We start from the raw sequence: 18,332 nt of genomic DNA on the forward strand, positions 1-18,332 counted from the left end.
CCATTTGTCTTCCGACAGTCACTCAGATCAGTGTTCATGTCAGCTGGCAGAGTTTGACTTCCCTTATAAGGTCAAACAACAGTAACCCTAAACTCCCAAAATACCATCAATGAGACTTTTGGGCTTCATGTTTGAATATGTTAGACCAAGTTTTAAAGGAATACTTCACCCACAAAGTCACCATTTATATATAATTACTCACCCTGTGTTACCTTGAATTGATGAATTGAAGTAACTTTAAGAAAACATCCGTACAAACTCTCTCACACATCTGTAGCAGTATGTCTTATTCATTCAGTCGTATGCTCACTACTTACCAAACACATGCATCTTCACTAAAACCTCACTATTTAAACCCCTTCCGGGTTTTAAATAGTAAGGTTTTAGGGATATACGTCGACTTGGATTATACTGCACAAGCGGGATCAGATTTAAAGCTAGATGCTCCAAACTTACGCTAAATTTGGGCGAGGAAAAACTGGTATGACCATTTTAAAAGGGGTCCCTTGACCTCTGACCTCAAGATATGTGAATTAAAATGGGTGTTATGGGTACCCACAAGTCTCCCCTTTACAGACATGCCCACTTTATGATAATCACATGCAGTTTGGGGCAAATCGTAGTCAAGTCAGCACACTGGCACACTGACAGCTGTTGTTGCTTGTTGGGCTTGAGTTTGCATGTTATGATTTGAGCATTTTTTTTATGCTTAATGTAGTACCTGTGAGGGTTTCTGGACAATATTTGTTATTGTTTTGTGTTATTTGTATAAATATATATATATATATTTGCATAAAGCAGCATATTTATCCACTCCCATGTTGATACAAGTATTAAATACTTGACAAATCTCCCTTTAAGGTACATTTTGAGCAGATAAAATATGTGCAATTACTATTCGATTAATCGGCATTAACTACGGGCGATCATGTGATTAATCGTGACAGCCCTAATTAAAATTAAAGTAATTTTATCTTTGTGTTAAATGTTTAGTCATTGAAAACTAATTATAACATTTAAACTTTTAAATTCCTACAGGTCTCCTTCACAACTGAAACATAGCCTGTAGTATTCCTGGGGGACTTTTTTTGTAAACATTAATACACTGACTTTATTTTTTTTAAAAACTATATAAAAAAGTAGTTAATTGTGTGTAGCCTCTAATGTAAAATACTAATTGATCAGAGCCGACATGAGGCATAAACCAGAAGCCATTTATTTTAATAAATCAATATAGATTTTCTAAGTTTTGATAAAATACTTTTCTTACATTTTAGTCTGTAACTTTTGAACCTTTTCAGTTATTTTTCACCCCGTCAGTTTCAGCCTATTCATTTGAAAAACCATTAAAGGAAGCAGTGAAAACTTATCAGGATGTGTCTTCTAGTAGAGTGGGTGTTATCAGCATTTTGATCACGAACAGGAAAAACAAGACATAGATAGTCACATATATGTTGTTTTTCCTGTTAATGATCAAAATATTGATAAAACCCCACTCTACCAGAAGAACAGCATGCCAAAAGCAAATGAAATGCTGTTTCAGACTGATAAAAGTCACAAGTGCAAAATGATGTTTACATGATCATTTAATGTGGACATCCCACATTCAGACTGTCTGCCAAACTTCAGACAACTTCATTTGAAGATTTCTTCAAGTTAAAAGCATTTTACCTTTATTTGGCAGACGTAGTATACATAGATGACTGAGGATAAGTTTGACTTAGATTTTGAGACAAATGGCCACTACATGTAGCATTACATTAAACATATTTATTTCAACAGTCATGTTAAGTTTCTTTTGTAGAAAGTTGGCTACATCAATCCAGAACATTCTTGTATAACATATAAAAATAGATGGGAAATACTCCCTTTTTCAAGTCCACCAGATGTAGGTATAGACCAGGGGTCAGAAACCTGCGGCTCCGGAGCCACATGCGGGTCTTTAGCCCCTCTCCAGTGGCTTCCTGTGGATTTTTAAAAGATGGAAATGAATAACTGTTTTTCTATTTACATTTTCATTTTTATTCATCATTGTTGTAGGTCTATGGTACGACGGTATGACGGAGTATTAGGGCCACATTGAAGAAAAAAATATAAATCTGAGATTTCGAGAATAATGTCATAATATTATGAGAATAAAGTCAGAAGTTTAAGAGAAAAAAAGTCGTAGTATTATGTGAATAAAGTCATAATATTATAGAGTAGTAATTTTACGTGTTATTTTCTTTTTTTCTCGTTAAGTTATGACTTTATTCTCGTAATATTAAAACTTTTTTTTCTCGTTAAGTTATGACTTTATTCTCGTAATATTATGACTTTATTCTGGAAATCTCAGATTTTTTTCCTTCAATGTGACCCTAATACTCCATAGTACATTTGCGTTTGGGCCCTCACTGCATTAGACTTAAAAATGACCTTAAAATGGCTCTTTAGATAGTAAAGGTGGCTGACCCCTGGCCTATGCATAAACAGACACATGAGGGTGAGATCATAACCTCCTTCCAAACTGGTAAAGGTCATAACTGAAACATGTGTTTGTGTGTGTGTAACCACAAACAAACTACAACTTGTAATGTGCGACCTTTTGTTGTTAACTCATCTTTCCCTGGAGGATTATTGTGGCTGAGAATGAGAGAACCAAACTATTGCTTTCTAAAGTCACCATGTGTCACTGTTGTTTGTACATAACCACATTTGCTATCAGGTTTTATAACACCTAAGGAGTGGCGCCAAATATCTAAATACATGTGTGAAATATTGTTTACACTAGCAGCAGGCTACATGGTTTAAAGAGGCCTCAGAGTAGTGTGAATACTCGTTCTGAGCCAGGACAGTCTGTCAGTGTACAGTTTGTCACCCTCTGATGACCTTTACTGAAGATTTTGTCCCGATTTTGAGACCCGCGGGATCGCATCAATTTAGAGCAAAGGTACAGATATCACATGAAACTAGAAAACATGAGGAATCCATTGGTAACAACCATGTCATACTAGCTTGTCGTGAAGGAGGCTAAATAACGCTCCAATGTTCGGCTGAATTTTGGCGAGGAAAAACTGACATGGCCATTTTCAAAGAGGTCCCTTGACCTCTGACCTCAAGATATGTGAATGAAAATAGGTTCTATGGATACCCACGAGTCTCCCCTTTACAGACGTGCCCACTTTATGATATACATTTTCATAAAGCAGCATATTTGCCCACTCCCATGTTGATAAGAGTATTAAATAATTGACAAATCTCCCTTTAAGGTACATTTAGAACAGATACAAAATGTGCGATTAATCACCATTAACTATGGACAATCATGCAATTAATCGCGATTAAATATTTTAATCGATTGACAGCCATAATATTCATAAATCCAAATTTAGCCACTCTTAACCCTTATTTATAGGATTTGAAACTAAAACCAAAACAGTACATTAAAACCATTTTTAACAAAAAAAATAAGTAAGCTGCAAAGAGAATTTATTTGTGCTCTTTGTTTAATGTTTTTATTTAAAAGTAGACATTGTTTGTTTGTATGTCTGTATTAATGACTCATTTGTTTGTATTTGTTTTGTTTGTATGTGCGCTATTTCAACAAAGTGTATAAGTATATAAGTATATATATATGTATATATATATATATATATACATATGCATACATTTGCATTTAAAGCAAGCAAATTTGCCCACTCCCATGTTGATAAGTATTAAATTCTTGACAAATCTCCCCTTAAGGTACATTTTGAACAGATAGAAAAGGTGTGATTAATTTGCGATTAATCGGCATTAACTATGGACAATCATCTGATTAATCACGATTAAATATTTTAATCGATTGACAACCATGAAGCCATTTATCTTTGTGTTAAATGTTCAGTCCTTGAAAACTAATTATAACATTTAAACATTTAAATTCACAACTGAATCATAGCCTGAAGTATTCCCTCGGGGTCTTTTTTGTAAACATTAATGCACTGACAACTACATTTTGAACAGATACATTTTTTTATTAATTTGCAATTAATCACGATAATCACTGAATATAATATTATGCATATAACATAATTTCTGACATTATGAAATTTATATATAATTAAAATTAAATTTCGAAGACTTAGAAACATCTGGAAGTCAACACACATAACTAGAAACACCAAGTTAAAGTTATACAACAGCTGTGTACTATCTGTACTTCTATATGGTGCTGAGTGCTGGAGAATGAGTGAAAAAGACATAGGCAAGCTTTCTAGCTTTCACAATACCCGCCTCAGAAAGATCAAGAGGATATTCTGGCCTAGAAAGATCACAAACCATGAACTACACAAAACGACAGGGTGCTTGGACATGGAAACAATATTGATAAGAAGAAGATGGAGATGGCTTGGACATGTATTAAGGAAACCATCTGATGACATGACAAAAGTGGCATTGCGTTGGACACCGGAGGGAAAACGCAAAAGAGGGAGGCCCAAAACAACCTGGAGGCGAACCATCGAAGGAGAAATGAAGACGAGAGGATACAGCAGGAACAGCATTGAGAAGAAAGCAAACAACAGAGATGAGTGGAGATCTTTAGTCCTTGCCCTATGTGCCACCAGGCGCAACAAGGACTAAGTATAAGTATAAGTAAAATTAAATTAATAATACATTTTTTTTATTACAATTAATAATAAAATAAAATAAAATAAAATAAAATAAAATAAAATAAAATAAAATAAAATAAAATAAATAAAATAAAATAAAATAAAATAAAATAAAATAAAATAAAATAAAATAAATAAATAAAAGGCTTATATTTGTCTATTTTCTTATGTTGACCTTTCAACACAACACATCTTCCAATTAACTGACACATAAACAGATGCACCTGCTATCTTCCTTAGAGGTTTATAAAGGTATTTATGTGCGTATAAAACAGGAGTAACGGGGCAGTTGAGCCTTAATTTAATTTAAAACTGACTAACAGTTTTAAGCTCAGGGGAGTTTTTTTTCTGAGGAATCAAAACAAGAGTGTGTTAGTGCTATTAAAATAAAATGAATATATATTTTTATTTTTTAATAAATAATTAAATGTTCTTACAATTAATAATAAAATAAAATAAATAAATAAAATAAAATAAAATAAAATAAAATAAAATAAAATAAAATAAAATAAAATAAAATAAAAGGCTTACATTTGTCTATTTTCTTATGTTGACCTTACCACACAACACATCTTCCAATTTAACTTTAACACCTGCTATCTTCCTTATAGGTTTATAAAGGTATTTAATGTGCGTATAAAACAAGGGTAACAGGGCAGTTGAGCCTTTATGTAGTTTAAAACTGACAAACAGTTTTTAAGCTCAGGGGAGGGTTTTTTCTGAGGAATCAAAACAAGAGTGTGTTAGTGTGCAAAAATAATAAATAAATAAAATAAAATAAAATAAAATAAAATAAAATAAAATAAAAATAAAGTAAAATAAAATAAAATAAAATAAAATAAAATAAAATAAAAGGCTTAGATTTGTCCATTTTCTTATTTTCTTATGTTGACCTTCCCACATAACACATCTTCCAATTTACCTGACACATAAACAGATGCACCTGCTATCTTCCTAAAGTATTTAATGTGCGTATAAAACAGGAGTAACGTGCCTTTATTTAGTTTAAAACTGACAAACTGTCAGGAGTTTTTTTCTGAGGAATCAAAACAAGAGAGTGTGTTAGTTCGCCCATGCTTGTCGTTACAACGGCAGGAAACACTGGAAAGACTTGCATTATGGGTAATGTAGTGTTTTTCTGGTCTATCCAGCAACTACGTCAATAGCATCTCACTCCCCCAAAAAACTACACGCCCCACCCGCGCCAAACCCCGCAAGCCCCGGATGTCTAGCAGCGCCGGAAGAGAAGAAGGTCCTTTTTTCTCTCCCCCAGCCATCTTGTGGCTTCATCTCGCGAAGTGTTCGCACCCGAGCCCTCGTAGAATCGGAGGAAAATCCTGCTGAAGGGGCGCCATCATGCCCGGACAAATGCAAGAAGGCTTCGGCTGCCCCATAACCAATCGGTTCGACCAGTTATTTGACGACGAATCGGATCCGTTTGAGTTGCTGAAGCAAGCCGAGGTGAAGAAGAAGGAGGCTCCTGCTCCCGGTGCCGCCAAGACCGCAGCGCAGCTCGCCAAGCAGCCGAAGAAGGAGTCCCAGAAGGAGAGAAAAGCCCCACTGGCCGACAAGAAGGAGGAGACCCAGGCGCCCGTACCGCTTAAGAAAGATGGTGAGATATATTTAACGCTCTTATATACATTAACCAACTGCAATACTGAAGCTAACATGCTAAGTTGCTAGAGGTCCGTAAGCTACCACCGTGACATGTGGTCCAGCATGGCTGCTACTATTGTGCCTCTCTGTCTGCACGATGACATCCATATAAGCGTGTAAAGCATTAGGATGTGTCTGGTTTAAGTGAATGGGGTGTTAAACAGTTTGCAGGCCGACTTGTTTTGGCTTGTTCCAGCCACCCCCTCCATCACCATCACCATGGTGGGCCTTGTTGAACTGGCAGAACCCGAAAGCCTGGCTCACCAGAGAAAGTACCCTTTAGGGTGTTTTTAATTAATACTCCTATAAAGTCGTGACTTTTTGCTTATTTTGTTTTTATTAATCAGCCGAATTTAAGTACTTTATAGTAGATTTTTAAAAATGTGCTTAAATAAAACCTGAGTGGTGAAGAAATATCACCCACATGGACATGAAATGTAAATATGTTAATTTTAACATGGGGATTCGCAGGTGGATTTTGTCTCACGTTAGAGGAGCAGCACTGTTTTTATTAATTGGCCGAATTTAAGTACTTTATTAATTAGCCGAATTTAAGCACTTCATACTGGCTTTTTAAAAATGTGTTTAAATAAAACCTGAGTGGTTAAGAAATATCACCCACATGGAAATGAAATGTAAATATGTTAATTTTAACGTGGGCTTTCACTTGTTGCTTATTTTCTTTTTATTAATTAGCCGAATTTAAGTACTTTATACTGGCTTTTTAAAAATGTGTTTAAATAAAACCTGAATGGTTAAGAAATATCCATATGGAAATGAAATGTAAATGTTAATTTTAACATGGTGGATTCGCAGGTGGGTTTTATCTCTCAGTAAGCTCACTTGTCTCACGTTAGAGGAGCAGCACTGTTTTTATTAATTGGCCGAATTTAAGTACTTTACACTAGCTTTCTAAAAATGAGTTTAAATAAAACCTGAGTGCTTAAGAAATATCACCCACATAGACATGAAATGTAAATATTTTAATTTTAACGTGGAGGATTCGCAGGTGGATTCTGTCACACGTTATGAGCAGCAGCAGCTCTGCTCTCATGGTGATGAACCTCGTGGTTGTAGTGTGTGGGGCGTGTTAAAGCACACTTCCCATTGGCGCACAATACATGCTCAGTGCATGTGGTCGACCTGCAGATCATTTAATTTCCTGTTTCTTCCTTACCAAATTATGTTATCTATGCAGGTTGTCATGATATTGAATTTTATGGTGCGGCCTGTAAATTTAATAATTTGCAGGCAGAGTTTGAAACATCAGGGCGCTTACAAACAGGAAGTTAGTTTGCCCTTTTTTTCCATCATGCAAGTCTGCCAAGTGGGCTCATATCCGTTTTTGCTTGAGAGAAGATGAGACAGGTGCGCTGACTGGTGCACCCAGCTGCTGCTGTGTAGTGGAGGGTGTCTATTTTGGTAGCTGGTGTTTTAGGCAATGGGTGGGACTTGTTGTGTCACACTGGACCAGCGGCAGTCAACCATGTGTCATTAAATACTGGTGATCAGACTAGGAAGTAATGAGTGACCATGCTGTAAACTCTTGATCCCTTTATAATATAAGATTGCTCGCCTCTGAACCAAAAACAATAATTTATATTTTTTAGCGATGTCAATCGATTAAAACACAAATTAATCTCGTTTTTTTTTTCAAAATGTACCTCAAAGGGAGATTTGTCAAGTATTTAATACTCATTTCAACATGGGAGCTGGCAAATATGCCTGCTTTATGTATATATTTATTATTGGAAATCAATTAACACAAAACTATGACAAATATTAGACAGAAATCCTCACAGGTACTACATTTAGCATAAGTGGAGCAATATTAAGCCTCCTTCCTGACAAGTGGGCATGTTTGTAAAGGGGAGACTCGTGGATACCCATAATCTTTTTCATTCACATAACCAGAGGTCAGAGGTCAAGGGACCCCTTTGAAAATGGCCAGGACAGTTTTTCCTCACCAAAATTTAGCGTATGTTTGGAGCGTTATTTAACCTCCTTTCCGACGAGCTAGTATGACATGGTTGGTACCAATGGATACTTTAGGTTTTCTAGTTTCACATGCCAGTACCTTCACTCTAGCTTTAAAACTGAGCCCACTACAACCTAAAAATCGCAAGTTGTGTTAATGCGTTAAAGAAATTAGTGGTGTTAAAAGGAATTTGCGTTAACTTTGACAACCCTAATATTTTAATGCTTTAAATTGTTTACACTTTTAATAATTGGATTACATTGCAGACAGCAGAGTATTTAATAAATGGATCCTACCAGCAACTTTAGTTTAATTCTGCACATTAATTGGAATTATTTGCTCCATTTTAAACAGAACAATCGCCTCCTCTTCTTTCTCTTGTCCGGGGCTCCACAGTGGGTCCTGATCTATCAGTGCTATTGGTCCTCTAATCCTCCTGTTGTGGTCCATCCTAGGTGCCGGCATGAGGAGAATGGGCCGCAAGCCGGACGGCGAAGGCTTCAGACCCCAGGGCGGCCAGGGAGAGGGGCGCCCCCCCACAGACAGGCGGCTTCCGGACAGGCGGCCCCCGCGTCACTTCCAGAAGCCTCTTGGTGAAGCTGGTGACAAGCCTGAGGGAGGCGAATTCTCAGTGGAGAAGTGAGTTTGTATTCTAATAAGCAGATATTTGAATTTAAATGCAACTAAGGTTGTAACAGTACAACGGTACAATAACCATCTCAGAAAATAACACCGTATATGGTATTACACTATTAGTAGTAGTTTCAATTCAATTTCGCGGTAAGATAACCATCTCAGAAAATAACACGGTATACGGTATTGCATTAGTAGTAGTTTCAATTTAATTATATATAGCATCAAATCATAACATCAATTATCACAATGACCCTCAAAGGAATGAGAGCAGAATTATAAACCTGATTAAAAATGGCATATGTTATATAACTGAATCATGTTAGTTTATATGTTTTGTGGCACTGAAGCATGTAATTAACTACTAAAATGAAAAATGACATCCATTGTGAGCATTTAAAATATTGTCCTATCATTATTCACATATATTGTAGATGCGCGACAGAGCAGCCAAACTGCTCCTGTCTGTACCTTTAACTCACACACTTATTTTATAACCGTCAACTCTCATACCACGGTATACCTTGAGACCAGCATACCGTCCCAACCCTAAAAGCAACCATATATGAAAAGGAGGAGCAGAGTGAATCCACTACTATTATACCTTTTGTTTTCTAGCTCAACATGAGGCAAAAGCAGTACTCGCTATGGGGTGGGGTAGGCTCAGTAACTGTTAAAGGCGTTGCTTACAATGATAAGGTATAGTATGTTAGAGTGTTTTGCCCAAACTGCTGTAGGCACATGTGGCTCTCTATCTCATCATCAGTTTTACTCTCAGTTCGGTCAGAAAGGGCTGTCTGACGTAGGGATGGGACGATATAGCTATAAAAAAACACTCAATAAGTTGTCTAGCTTGCTATCATGGTAGAGAAGTGAAAAATATAACCTGATTTAAAAAAACACTGGAAATATGTAAAAAAAAAACACAAGGTTGCCATTTTGTTTTATCTGTTCAAAATGTACCTTAAAGGTACATTTGTCAAGTATTTAAGACTTATCAACATGGGAGTGGGTAAATGCTAGCCTTATGCAAATGTATGTATGCATTTATTGTTGCAAATCAATTAACACAAAACAATGACAAATATTGTCCAGAAACCCTCGCAGGTTAGCATAGAAAGCATAAAAGCATAAAAAATATGCTCAAATCATAACATGGCAAACTGCAGCCCAACAGGCAACAACAGCTGTCAGTGTGTCAGTGTGCTGACTTGACTATGACTTGCCTCAAACTGCATGTGATTATCATAAAGTGGGCATGTCTGTAAAGGGGAGACTCGTGGGTACCCATAGTACCCATTTTCAATCACGTATCTTGAGGTCAGAGGTCAAGGAACCCCTTTTAAAAATGACTGCCCGTTTTTCCTCACCAAAATTGTGCGTAATTTTCTAGCGTTATTTAGCCTCCTTCATGACAAGCTAGTATGACCAAATTGGTACCAATAGATTCCTTAGTTTTTTTCCCCTCTAGCTTTAAAACTGAGCTAAACAGCTAAATTGCAAGTTGCTTAATGCGTTAGAGAAATTAGGGGCATCAAAATGAATTTGTGTATTATTTAACAAAAGGTAAAGTGATGCAGTATGTTTATAATATCATGAATCACATTTATTTTGGCCAGGAAAATTGTGACATGAAAAATATTGTAAATAACCTCCCTTAGATCTTAACCCTCTGATAGGCAGAGAAACCTGTGCGTTGACGGGGATTTTACCATGTTCGTCTCTCTCTTTAGACCCATTGGTGACAGGCCGATGAGAGGACGTGGCGGCGGCGGTGGCAGAGGCGCCCCCCGTGGAGGCAGAGGCCGCGGCATGGGCCGTGGTGATGGCTTTGACTCCAGAGGAAAACGGGAATTTGATAGACACAGTGGCAACGACAAATCGTAAGTACTGTTTCACTTCTTATATAGCCTTTAAATAAATAAAATATTCTCAATTTACACCAGGTCTGTTAAAGACGTCGGTGTGTTTTCATGCAGTGCATGTGTCATGACCCTGTCTAAAGCTAATGTTCTTTCAGTAGTCTGAAAGGTGAGGAGAAGCGTGGTGGAGGTGGATCTCACAACTGGGGCACCGTCAAGGATGATATAAAGTAAGTGCTGCTCATACATGAAACTTTGCATGAACACTACACTACTGAGAACAGAAGAAATAACACTTATGCATGCGAGAGGTTTTTCCTTGTATGATGTATTTTTTATATTATTGACACTTAGCATCGAACATACTTCCATGAAATGAGTTACAAATACTGTATAGACACATCATCCACTTATGTTTGTCTAAAGTGACGCATTTTAAGATTTGTTATAGATACAGAAGAAAAACAAACTGGAAACAATGAAAAATTAGGGAGTGATATTTTCTTTAATATACAATCATAGATTTGCAAAAATATAATATAACCCAGTTTTCCCAGCGTGAAACAAAAGAATTCTAATTAATGGTTAACATACTGTTATCTTAATTACGTAAATGTCCATCTGTGCATTTAAAGTTGAGCTCTCCTTGTAAGAGCCTTTTTACCACCTACCAGCAATATATTATATAAACATTTTTGATGGATGAGTCCAAAAAATAAGGTCTTACTCTCCAAGGGTACATGACATCTGAAAATATCTTGTGAGGCATTATGTATTCCTCTCTCAAAAATCTTAAATAACAGGGTAATCCCAGAAAACATGGTAATGATGTACATTTAGATTTCCACAATTTCTCCAGCAGACTGGGGAGTTACCATCATAGTGGGTGTAATAAAATACATTATTAGGCTTTTCCAACTAAACTCCCTCCAATTGTGTGAGCTGGTACACTTCCATTGATACAACCCTATTATTGTCCGTTCTCCCTCAGATGATTCTCTCCTTCCTTCTACTATGCATCTTCTAAAGTTGGCCTATAATACTCCAATAATATTCACACTGGAACATTATGGGGTTAAGGTGGTGTGTTTAGTGTTGATAGTTAAAGTGCTTTCCTGTGTTATTTGTAGCCTATAGTAGGGTATCATTGTCCCAGTCAGGATGCTCCTACATATAGATACATTCTGAATTTCCACAGTGAATAAAAGATAGTCTGACATACTGTTTTTTTTTTACTTAAAACTGCAATTCTTCACAAGTTTGGACCATTATTATTACTAGTTAAATAATTATTTTATTATTTATCACAGCCTTTGTCTGAACATTCAATTCTTCTGTAAATGTTTACCCTAAAAAAGCAGATTCAGAAAACCTTTAAATAATGTTTCATTAAGTTTATTTCATCACAAATTAAAAAAGTTATGAACAGTTCACTAATTAGAACAAGGAACATTGTATTGATAAATTACAGCCCAATTGTTCTACATTTAGAGAGCGGATTGTCTTGTAGGTTACTGTCAGCGATGATCGCTTGTATGGGGACGGAGGGTATTCTCTCTCCAATATTTTTCCATTGGGCATTATATGATGAATAGAACCAGCATATCATAAATCCCAACTGTGCTGCCCAATAATAATAATCTTTAAGAGAAGGTAGACCCCTAAAAACAAATTGTAGGTCTTTTATCTTGCCATATACAGTATACCTTGAAAAAAATGTCCCATTAAACTGTTTTTGGTCAAGCTCTAGTGGTAGGGTCTGAAATAGACAGAATAATCTGGCAATATGTTAATTTTAATAGATTTGAGCTAAAACTTTCACTTTCATTTTTGTATTTATATGTGAATAGTTACATTCTGATATTTTTGCAAGATCTTTTGGTATTATGATGCCCAGATATTTAAAATGCTCTGTTTGTCATGCCAAAAGGTACTTCATTCTGACTTTTCCTGGTGGGCTGTAGTTGTATGTAAGCAATTGTGTTTTGCCTATGTATAATCTTGTATCCTGATAGTTGACCATATTGTTAAAATGGAGTTCTGCAGGAATGAGTCCTAACACAGGTTTTTAGTTAGATGACTGAAATAAGGTCTGTGGTTAACACGAGCTTCAGAGATTTTAACGATTTGTTCTAGGACATAAAAATACCTCAGTAAATATCCTACTCGTGAATTTTTAAGCTTTTACGTATCTAAAAAAAAGCTGGTTGCTAACAAGCGGCTAATTGAGACTCCGTCCTCCTCTACAGCGTTGTTGTGTTTACTCGCATTCATGTGACCGTGAGGGAGTTTATTTATAGCTTAATGTTTGGGCGGCTGTGGCTTGTGGTTTGATTTCCGGCTCCAGTCCACATGTCGAAGTGTCCTTGAGCAAAACACTTAACCCCAAATTGCTGTGATTGAGTATTTAGATTAGATCGTGACTGATCTCCTTTTTAATTTGTGCCTTAATAAGTGGATCATTGAGTAGGCATGAGTTTAATTTCCATACATTTCCCATATATTGTTCTTTGGTCGTAGGTAAATATCAACAGATGGGTATATACAGTAGGTGCATGATCACTTAAATCTGCTGTCCCAGTTCCACAGAGGATTTATCTTTTCCAAATATGGGTGGAATAATGAGTGTAATCTCTTCTATTAGGGAAAGCGTCTCTCCATACAAAAATTAAATCAACCTCTTTAGAAAAAGTGTAATCTTTCTTGTGTAGAGACTTTTCATTGAGCTTTTATCCTAGTCTGCCATTCAGGGTGATGACATCACCGTAATCATTTGAATTGTGCATTTTTATGCAAATAACCACCATAGACGACAATAACAGGATAATATTTAGAATTCTTGACTGTTAACTATGACCTTAGGACGGTTGAAATTGTGGTGGAAAAAAGTCTGGAGCCTTGTATACCAGCTGCTATAACGAAACAAACAATCAGTATCGGGCTCATCGGCAATCGTATCGGCGGCAAAAAAGACGTGATCGGAGCATCTCTAGTTCTCAACACCATGTAACACCATGTCATTTTTTTCATTCTTCATAGCGAGCTTGACCAATCGAACGTTACTGAAGAGAACCCCGAAGGAGAGGAGCATCCACCTGCTGACTCTGAGAACAAGTAAGTTTATTTCCTAACTAATAAGAACAAATTGTGAAGAGATTTAATTTTGACTGTAATTGATAAAGGCTTCATAGTTTGAAATTAGTTTGGATTCCAGAGCCAAACACATTAACACCGTGACACTGTGTGTGCTGTGTGTGTGTTGAAGGGAGAATGAGGTCGAGGAAGTGAAGGAAGAAGGCCCCAAGGAGATGACTCTGGATGAATGGAAGGCAGTGCAGGACAAGGAGCGGGCCAAGATGGAGTTCAACATCCGTAAGGCCAACGACGGAGCTAACTGGAACAAAGGATTTGTGCTGCACAAGTCCAAGGCAGAAGTGAGTCACAGATCTCATTTTCAATACTTCCGTATTTCACATTCAGTTGTGTTGCTAAGTTTATCAGACTATGATAGACTTTGTAGACATTAATATTTTGCAGGTTCAAAGTGTCGTGTAGTGCAGTCATTCATCAGTTACCTGTGAATGGCTGCAGGGTGGTCAGGCTTAAAACAGGCATCCCTGTCTAATTAGCTGCTAAATAAAAGTGCAAAAAAGTTCATTATAGCTGCCCGTCGCATGCTCCACTCCAACCACATCTAGGAGAAAGTTGTAGCTTCACGACTTTTGTTTGTTAGAATGTACTTTGTGTTATGCAGAGAATTTAAGCAATAAATCAAAAAAATTCAATGTAAAGTTACATTATTAGACATGAAAAGCAAAGTTTTACTTGTATCTGAACGTTATTTAGAACCTTTCATGCGGTGGTGTAGTTTAAAGTGCTTTACAACAAAGTGAAGAAACAAAAGAATAAATATAAACAGGCAAATAAAAAATGTAAATACTATGCGATGAAACCAAGCAATCAAATGAATAACAAAACGAGGAAGCAAATGGCAAGAACAGGTATGCTAAGAACAATAGAATATGTAAAAGAAAGAAATAAAACAAAAGAAGGCATAAGAGCAATAAAACATGTAAAAGATGAGAATAAAACGAGTGACAGTTAATGGTAATGCTGAATAAATACATTTTCAGTTTAAAAATGTTCAGTGCTTGCATCTCTTTGTGATAGTTTGTATTTAAAAAAACGTCAGCAGAGGATCAAAGAGGCTGTGAAGGATTATAAAATGACAAAGAATTTGTAAAGTATGCTGATCCCAAACCATGAAGAGCCTTGTAAACAAGTAAAATAACTTTAAAATCAATTGTAAAAGACACTGGGAGCTAGTGCATATTGGCTAAAACTGGGGTGATATGCTCTCTCTCTCTTGTTCTGGCAGCAGAGTTGTTAATTAATTGTAGTTTATCAATGGGTTGTTTAAGATGTAGAACAATTCAGATTGAAACTGAAATGGGCAAAAGATTACTGACACAATCCAGTGGCATTTACAAGTGAGGCCAGACCCACATTGAGTTGGTGTGGTTGAAAGATGGAGTTATAGATTTTTACTGCCAGGAAATTGTAGGTATCAATAGGACATTGTTTTTTAATGTATGTTTACATTGTAGTGTCTGTACAATCATGATTTTGTTCAGTATGTTGCGTTAATATTTAGCATTTCTCCATTACAGGAGAAGAAAGAAGAGGGGCCTGAGCCTGAGCCTGAGGAACCCAAGGTAAAATCTCTACTGTTGTTGCACAATATCTGAACTGAAATCATACATGTGAACAATATCTGAACTGAAATCATACATGTGAACAATATCTGAACTGAAATCATACATGTGAACAATATCTGAACTGAAATCATACATGTGAACAATATCTGAACTGAAATCATACATGTGAACAATATCTGAACTGAAATCATACATGTGAACAATATCTGAACTGAAATCATACATGTGAACAATATCTGAACTGAAATCATACATGTGAACAATATCTGAACTGAAATCATACATGTGAATAGCATCTGAACTGAAATCATACATGTGAATAGCATCTGAACTGAAATCATACATGTGAATAGCATCTGAACTGAACATCTGAACACGATTTTTCTAATTCAGCTTGATGATGAGCACCACTTCCGGAAGCCAGCCAATGACATCACGTCTCAGCTGGAGATCAATTTCGGAGACCTGGGCCGTCCAAGTCGTGGTCGCGGTGGACCACGTGGTGGTCGGGGCGGTCGTGGCCGCGGCGAAAGGGGTGGTGGTCCACCTGGACCTTTGAGGGACGAACCAACTAGGCTGCCCCGTGGACCAAAGCCCGAAAAGGTAGATCATCTTATGGGAAGCTTAGCTGTTGTGTCGTGTTATTATCACCAAAGTATAAAATCAGTTGTTTTGTCTCACTTTCTAAAGGTAAATAAGTGTTCAGTGTACCTGTAAGAATGAGAGTAGCTGACAAAACTTGAATTCTTGAGTCATTTAAAATAGGGCTGTCAATCGTTTAAAATATTTAATCACGATGGATCGCATGATTGCCCAGAGTTAATCGTGATTAATCACATTTTTTATCATTTCAAAATGTACCTTAAAGGGAGATTTGTCAAGTATTTAATACTCTTATCAACGTGGGAGTGGACAGATATGCTGCTTTATGCCGACAACAACAGCTGTCAGTGTGCTGACTTGACTATGACTTGCCCCAAACTGCATGTGATTATCATAAAGTGGGCGTGTCTGTAAAGGGGAGACTCGTGGGTACCCATAGAACCCATTTACATTCATATATCTTGAGGTCAGAGGTCAAGGGACCCCTTTGGAAATGGCCATTGCCAGTTTTTCTTGGCCCAAATTTAGTGCAAGTTTGGAGCGTTATTTATTGTCCTTCTTGACAAGCTAGTATGACATAGGTTTTCTATTTTAATATGATGCCAGTATCTGCACTCTAGCTTTAAAACTGAGTCCGCTAAAACCTCCGGAAGATCGATTGCGTTAAAGAAACTAGTGACATTTAAACAAATTTACGTTATCGCGTTAATTTTGACAGCCCTAACGTAAAGCCATTTTCCAAAGCTTCATTCCTGTGAATTCCCTTCAATCCCCGTCACACTTTTGAGGCACATCTTCAAATGTTTGAATTTTCTAACTCCTTTAATGTTGTCTTTTCCCCTCAGCCGTCTGCGTCCGTGCCCAATGTGGACGACCCAGAGGCCTTCCCAGCCCTGGCTTAAGCCCCGGCTGCTGTCCCTCAGGCCTACAGGAGCCTCCCGAGCACCTCCACTACGAGGCTTGCATGTTCCTGGATCCTTCAGCAAAGTGAAATGATGGAGAAGACTGTCATTAACTATGGCACTCAAAGTGAGGACTGAGTTTTACCCAATAAAAACAAAACGAAGATGGGAAAAAAAGAAAAAACAGAAATTAACAAAAAAAGAAAAAAAAAAAGAAAAGGACTTCTTGCTACTCTGGAGCAACTTATTGGTAGAGGTTTTGTACTTGGAAACAAAGTAGCAGGGATGTTTTCATACAGTATTTTTTTCAGAGGTTATGCATTGTCCATTGATAAATTTTTGTAATTGCTGCTTGAATATATGCATTTGGAAATGTAAGCATAAGAAGGGTGTCTTAAGCTTGGTGTGAGCCATTGCTTGCTCGCTTTGAAATAGGCACTACGGAGCTCTTAACACATAAGCTCTGCCACACCAAGTATTTCTGATGAAGTTACAGCTTCACTCATTAAGATTTATGGATTTTTTTTTTTTCTTTAGCACTGGGGTATTGTTTTATATTTTATACAGAAGGTCTATTCTTCTATGATCTTCGGCCTGTAAATCTTAAATATTTTCATAAATTCTTTCAGAGACTATTTCACATGGTGCAAAATAGGACGCACCTTGATCTTTTGATCGAGCGTCGCTGCCTACATTTGAATGCATTGATGAAATGGCGCCTAAAAAAATCTGGTTCTTTTGTACTGAAATGTTCTAAAGGACGAACATTTTGGAGGAACACATTGGGGATTACTCTCCTAAATTTGCATTGATCCTGAGATATTTGTCAAGTGGATTAATTTGAAGCTGAAAGTTACTCCCATGTGTTCTGATTTTTGATGTATTTTTGGGGTGCTATTCAACATCTAATATCTCCTCCTCCCCGCCCATTTCATCTTTGATTACCAGCCATGTGCAAGTCAATTAATGCCTTTGTTTTTACTCTAAAGAGTGATATATATATATATATATAGAGAGAGAGGAAGTGTCTTTACGCAGTTGAGATGTGGCTGTAGTCTTCTGGAGGCCCTCAGACCTTCTCCGACTGTTTACGCACTCCACTCGAGCATCCTTCCACAGATGTAAACTCAGCCCAGCTTCAGTTTGTTTTTTGCAGTCTGTTCTGTGCTGATCTTTTCCTCCACTGTTGACTTGCCCTGTAGTTTCCACAGTGGCACCACTGCATAATTGCTCTGAAAGAAATACAGTCGTTCATTGTGTGGAACAACTGAAGTGCTCCGCAAATGTGTGAATTCTAGCCCTGCTATTAGAGACCTCTGTCGGTAAATAAAGATGGTCGATAAATCTTT

At 37.0% G+C, this 18,332-nt stretch overlaps 1 protein-coding gene across 4 annotated transcripts; it reads left to right on the forward strand.

Moving 5' to 3' along the window:
• The first annotated feature begins 5,855 nt into the window (after positions 1–5,855).
• Positions 5,856–18,332, forward strand: serbp1a (SERPINE1 mRNA binding protein 1a). 4 transcript variants are annotated; one of them, XM_074635901.1, is made up of 9 exons: positions 5,856–6,243; positions 8,721–8,904; positions 10,632–10,781; positions 10,922–10,990; positions 13,800–13,874; positions 14,023–14,194; positions 15,431–15,475; positions 15,872–16,081; positions 16,927–18,332. In XM_074635901.1, the coding sequence occupies exons 1-9, from the start codon at positions 5,988–5,990 to the stop codon at positions 16,981–16,983; spliced, it is 1,218 nt and encodes a 405-aa protein (XP_074492002.1). In that variant the 5' UTR covers positions 5,856–5,987; the 3' UTR covers positions 16,984–18,332. The 4 variants fall into 4 exon arrangements, with proteins under 4 accessions (XP_074492002.1, XP_074492000.1, XP_074492001.1 ...); XM_074635899.1 differs by having other exon boundaries at positions 5,857–6,243; positions 10,919–10,990; XM_074635900.1 differs by having other exon boundaries at positions 5,857–6,243; positions 10,919–10,990; positions 14,026–14,194.

The sequence above is a fragment of the Sebastes fasciatus genome, chromosome 5, assembly GCF_043250625.1.
Source record: "Sebastes fasciatus isolate fSebFas1 chromosome 5, fSebFas1.pri, whole genome shotgun sequence".
In the NCBI taxonomy this organism is placed as follows: domain Eukaryota; kingdom Metazoa; phylum Chordata; class Actinopteri; order Perciformes; family Sebastidae; genus Sebastes; species Sebastes fasciatus.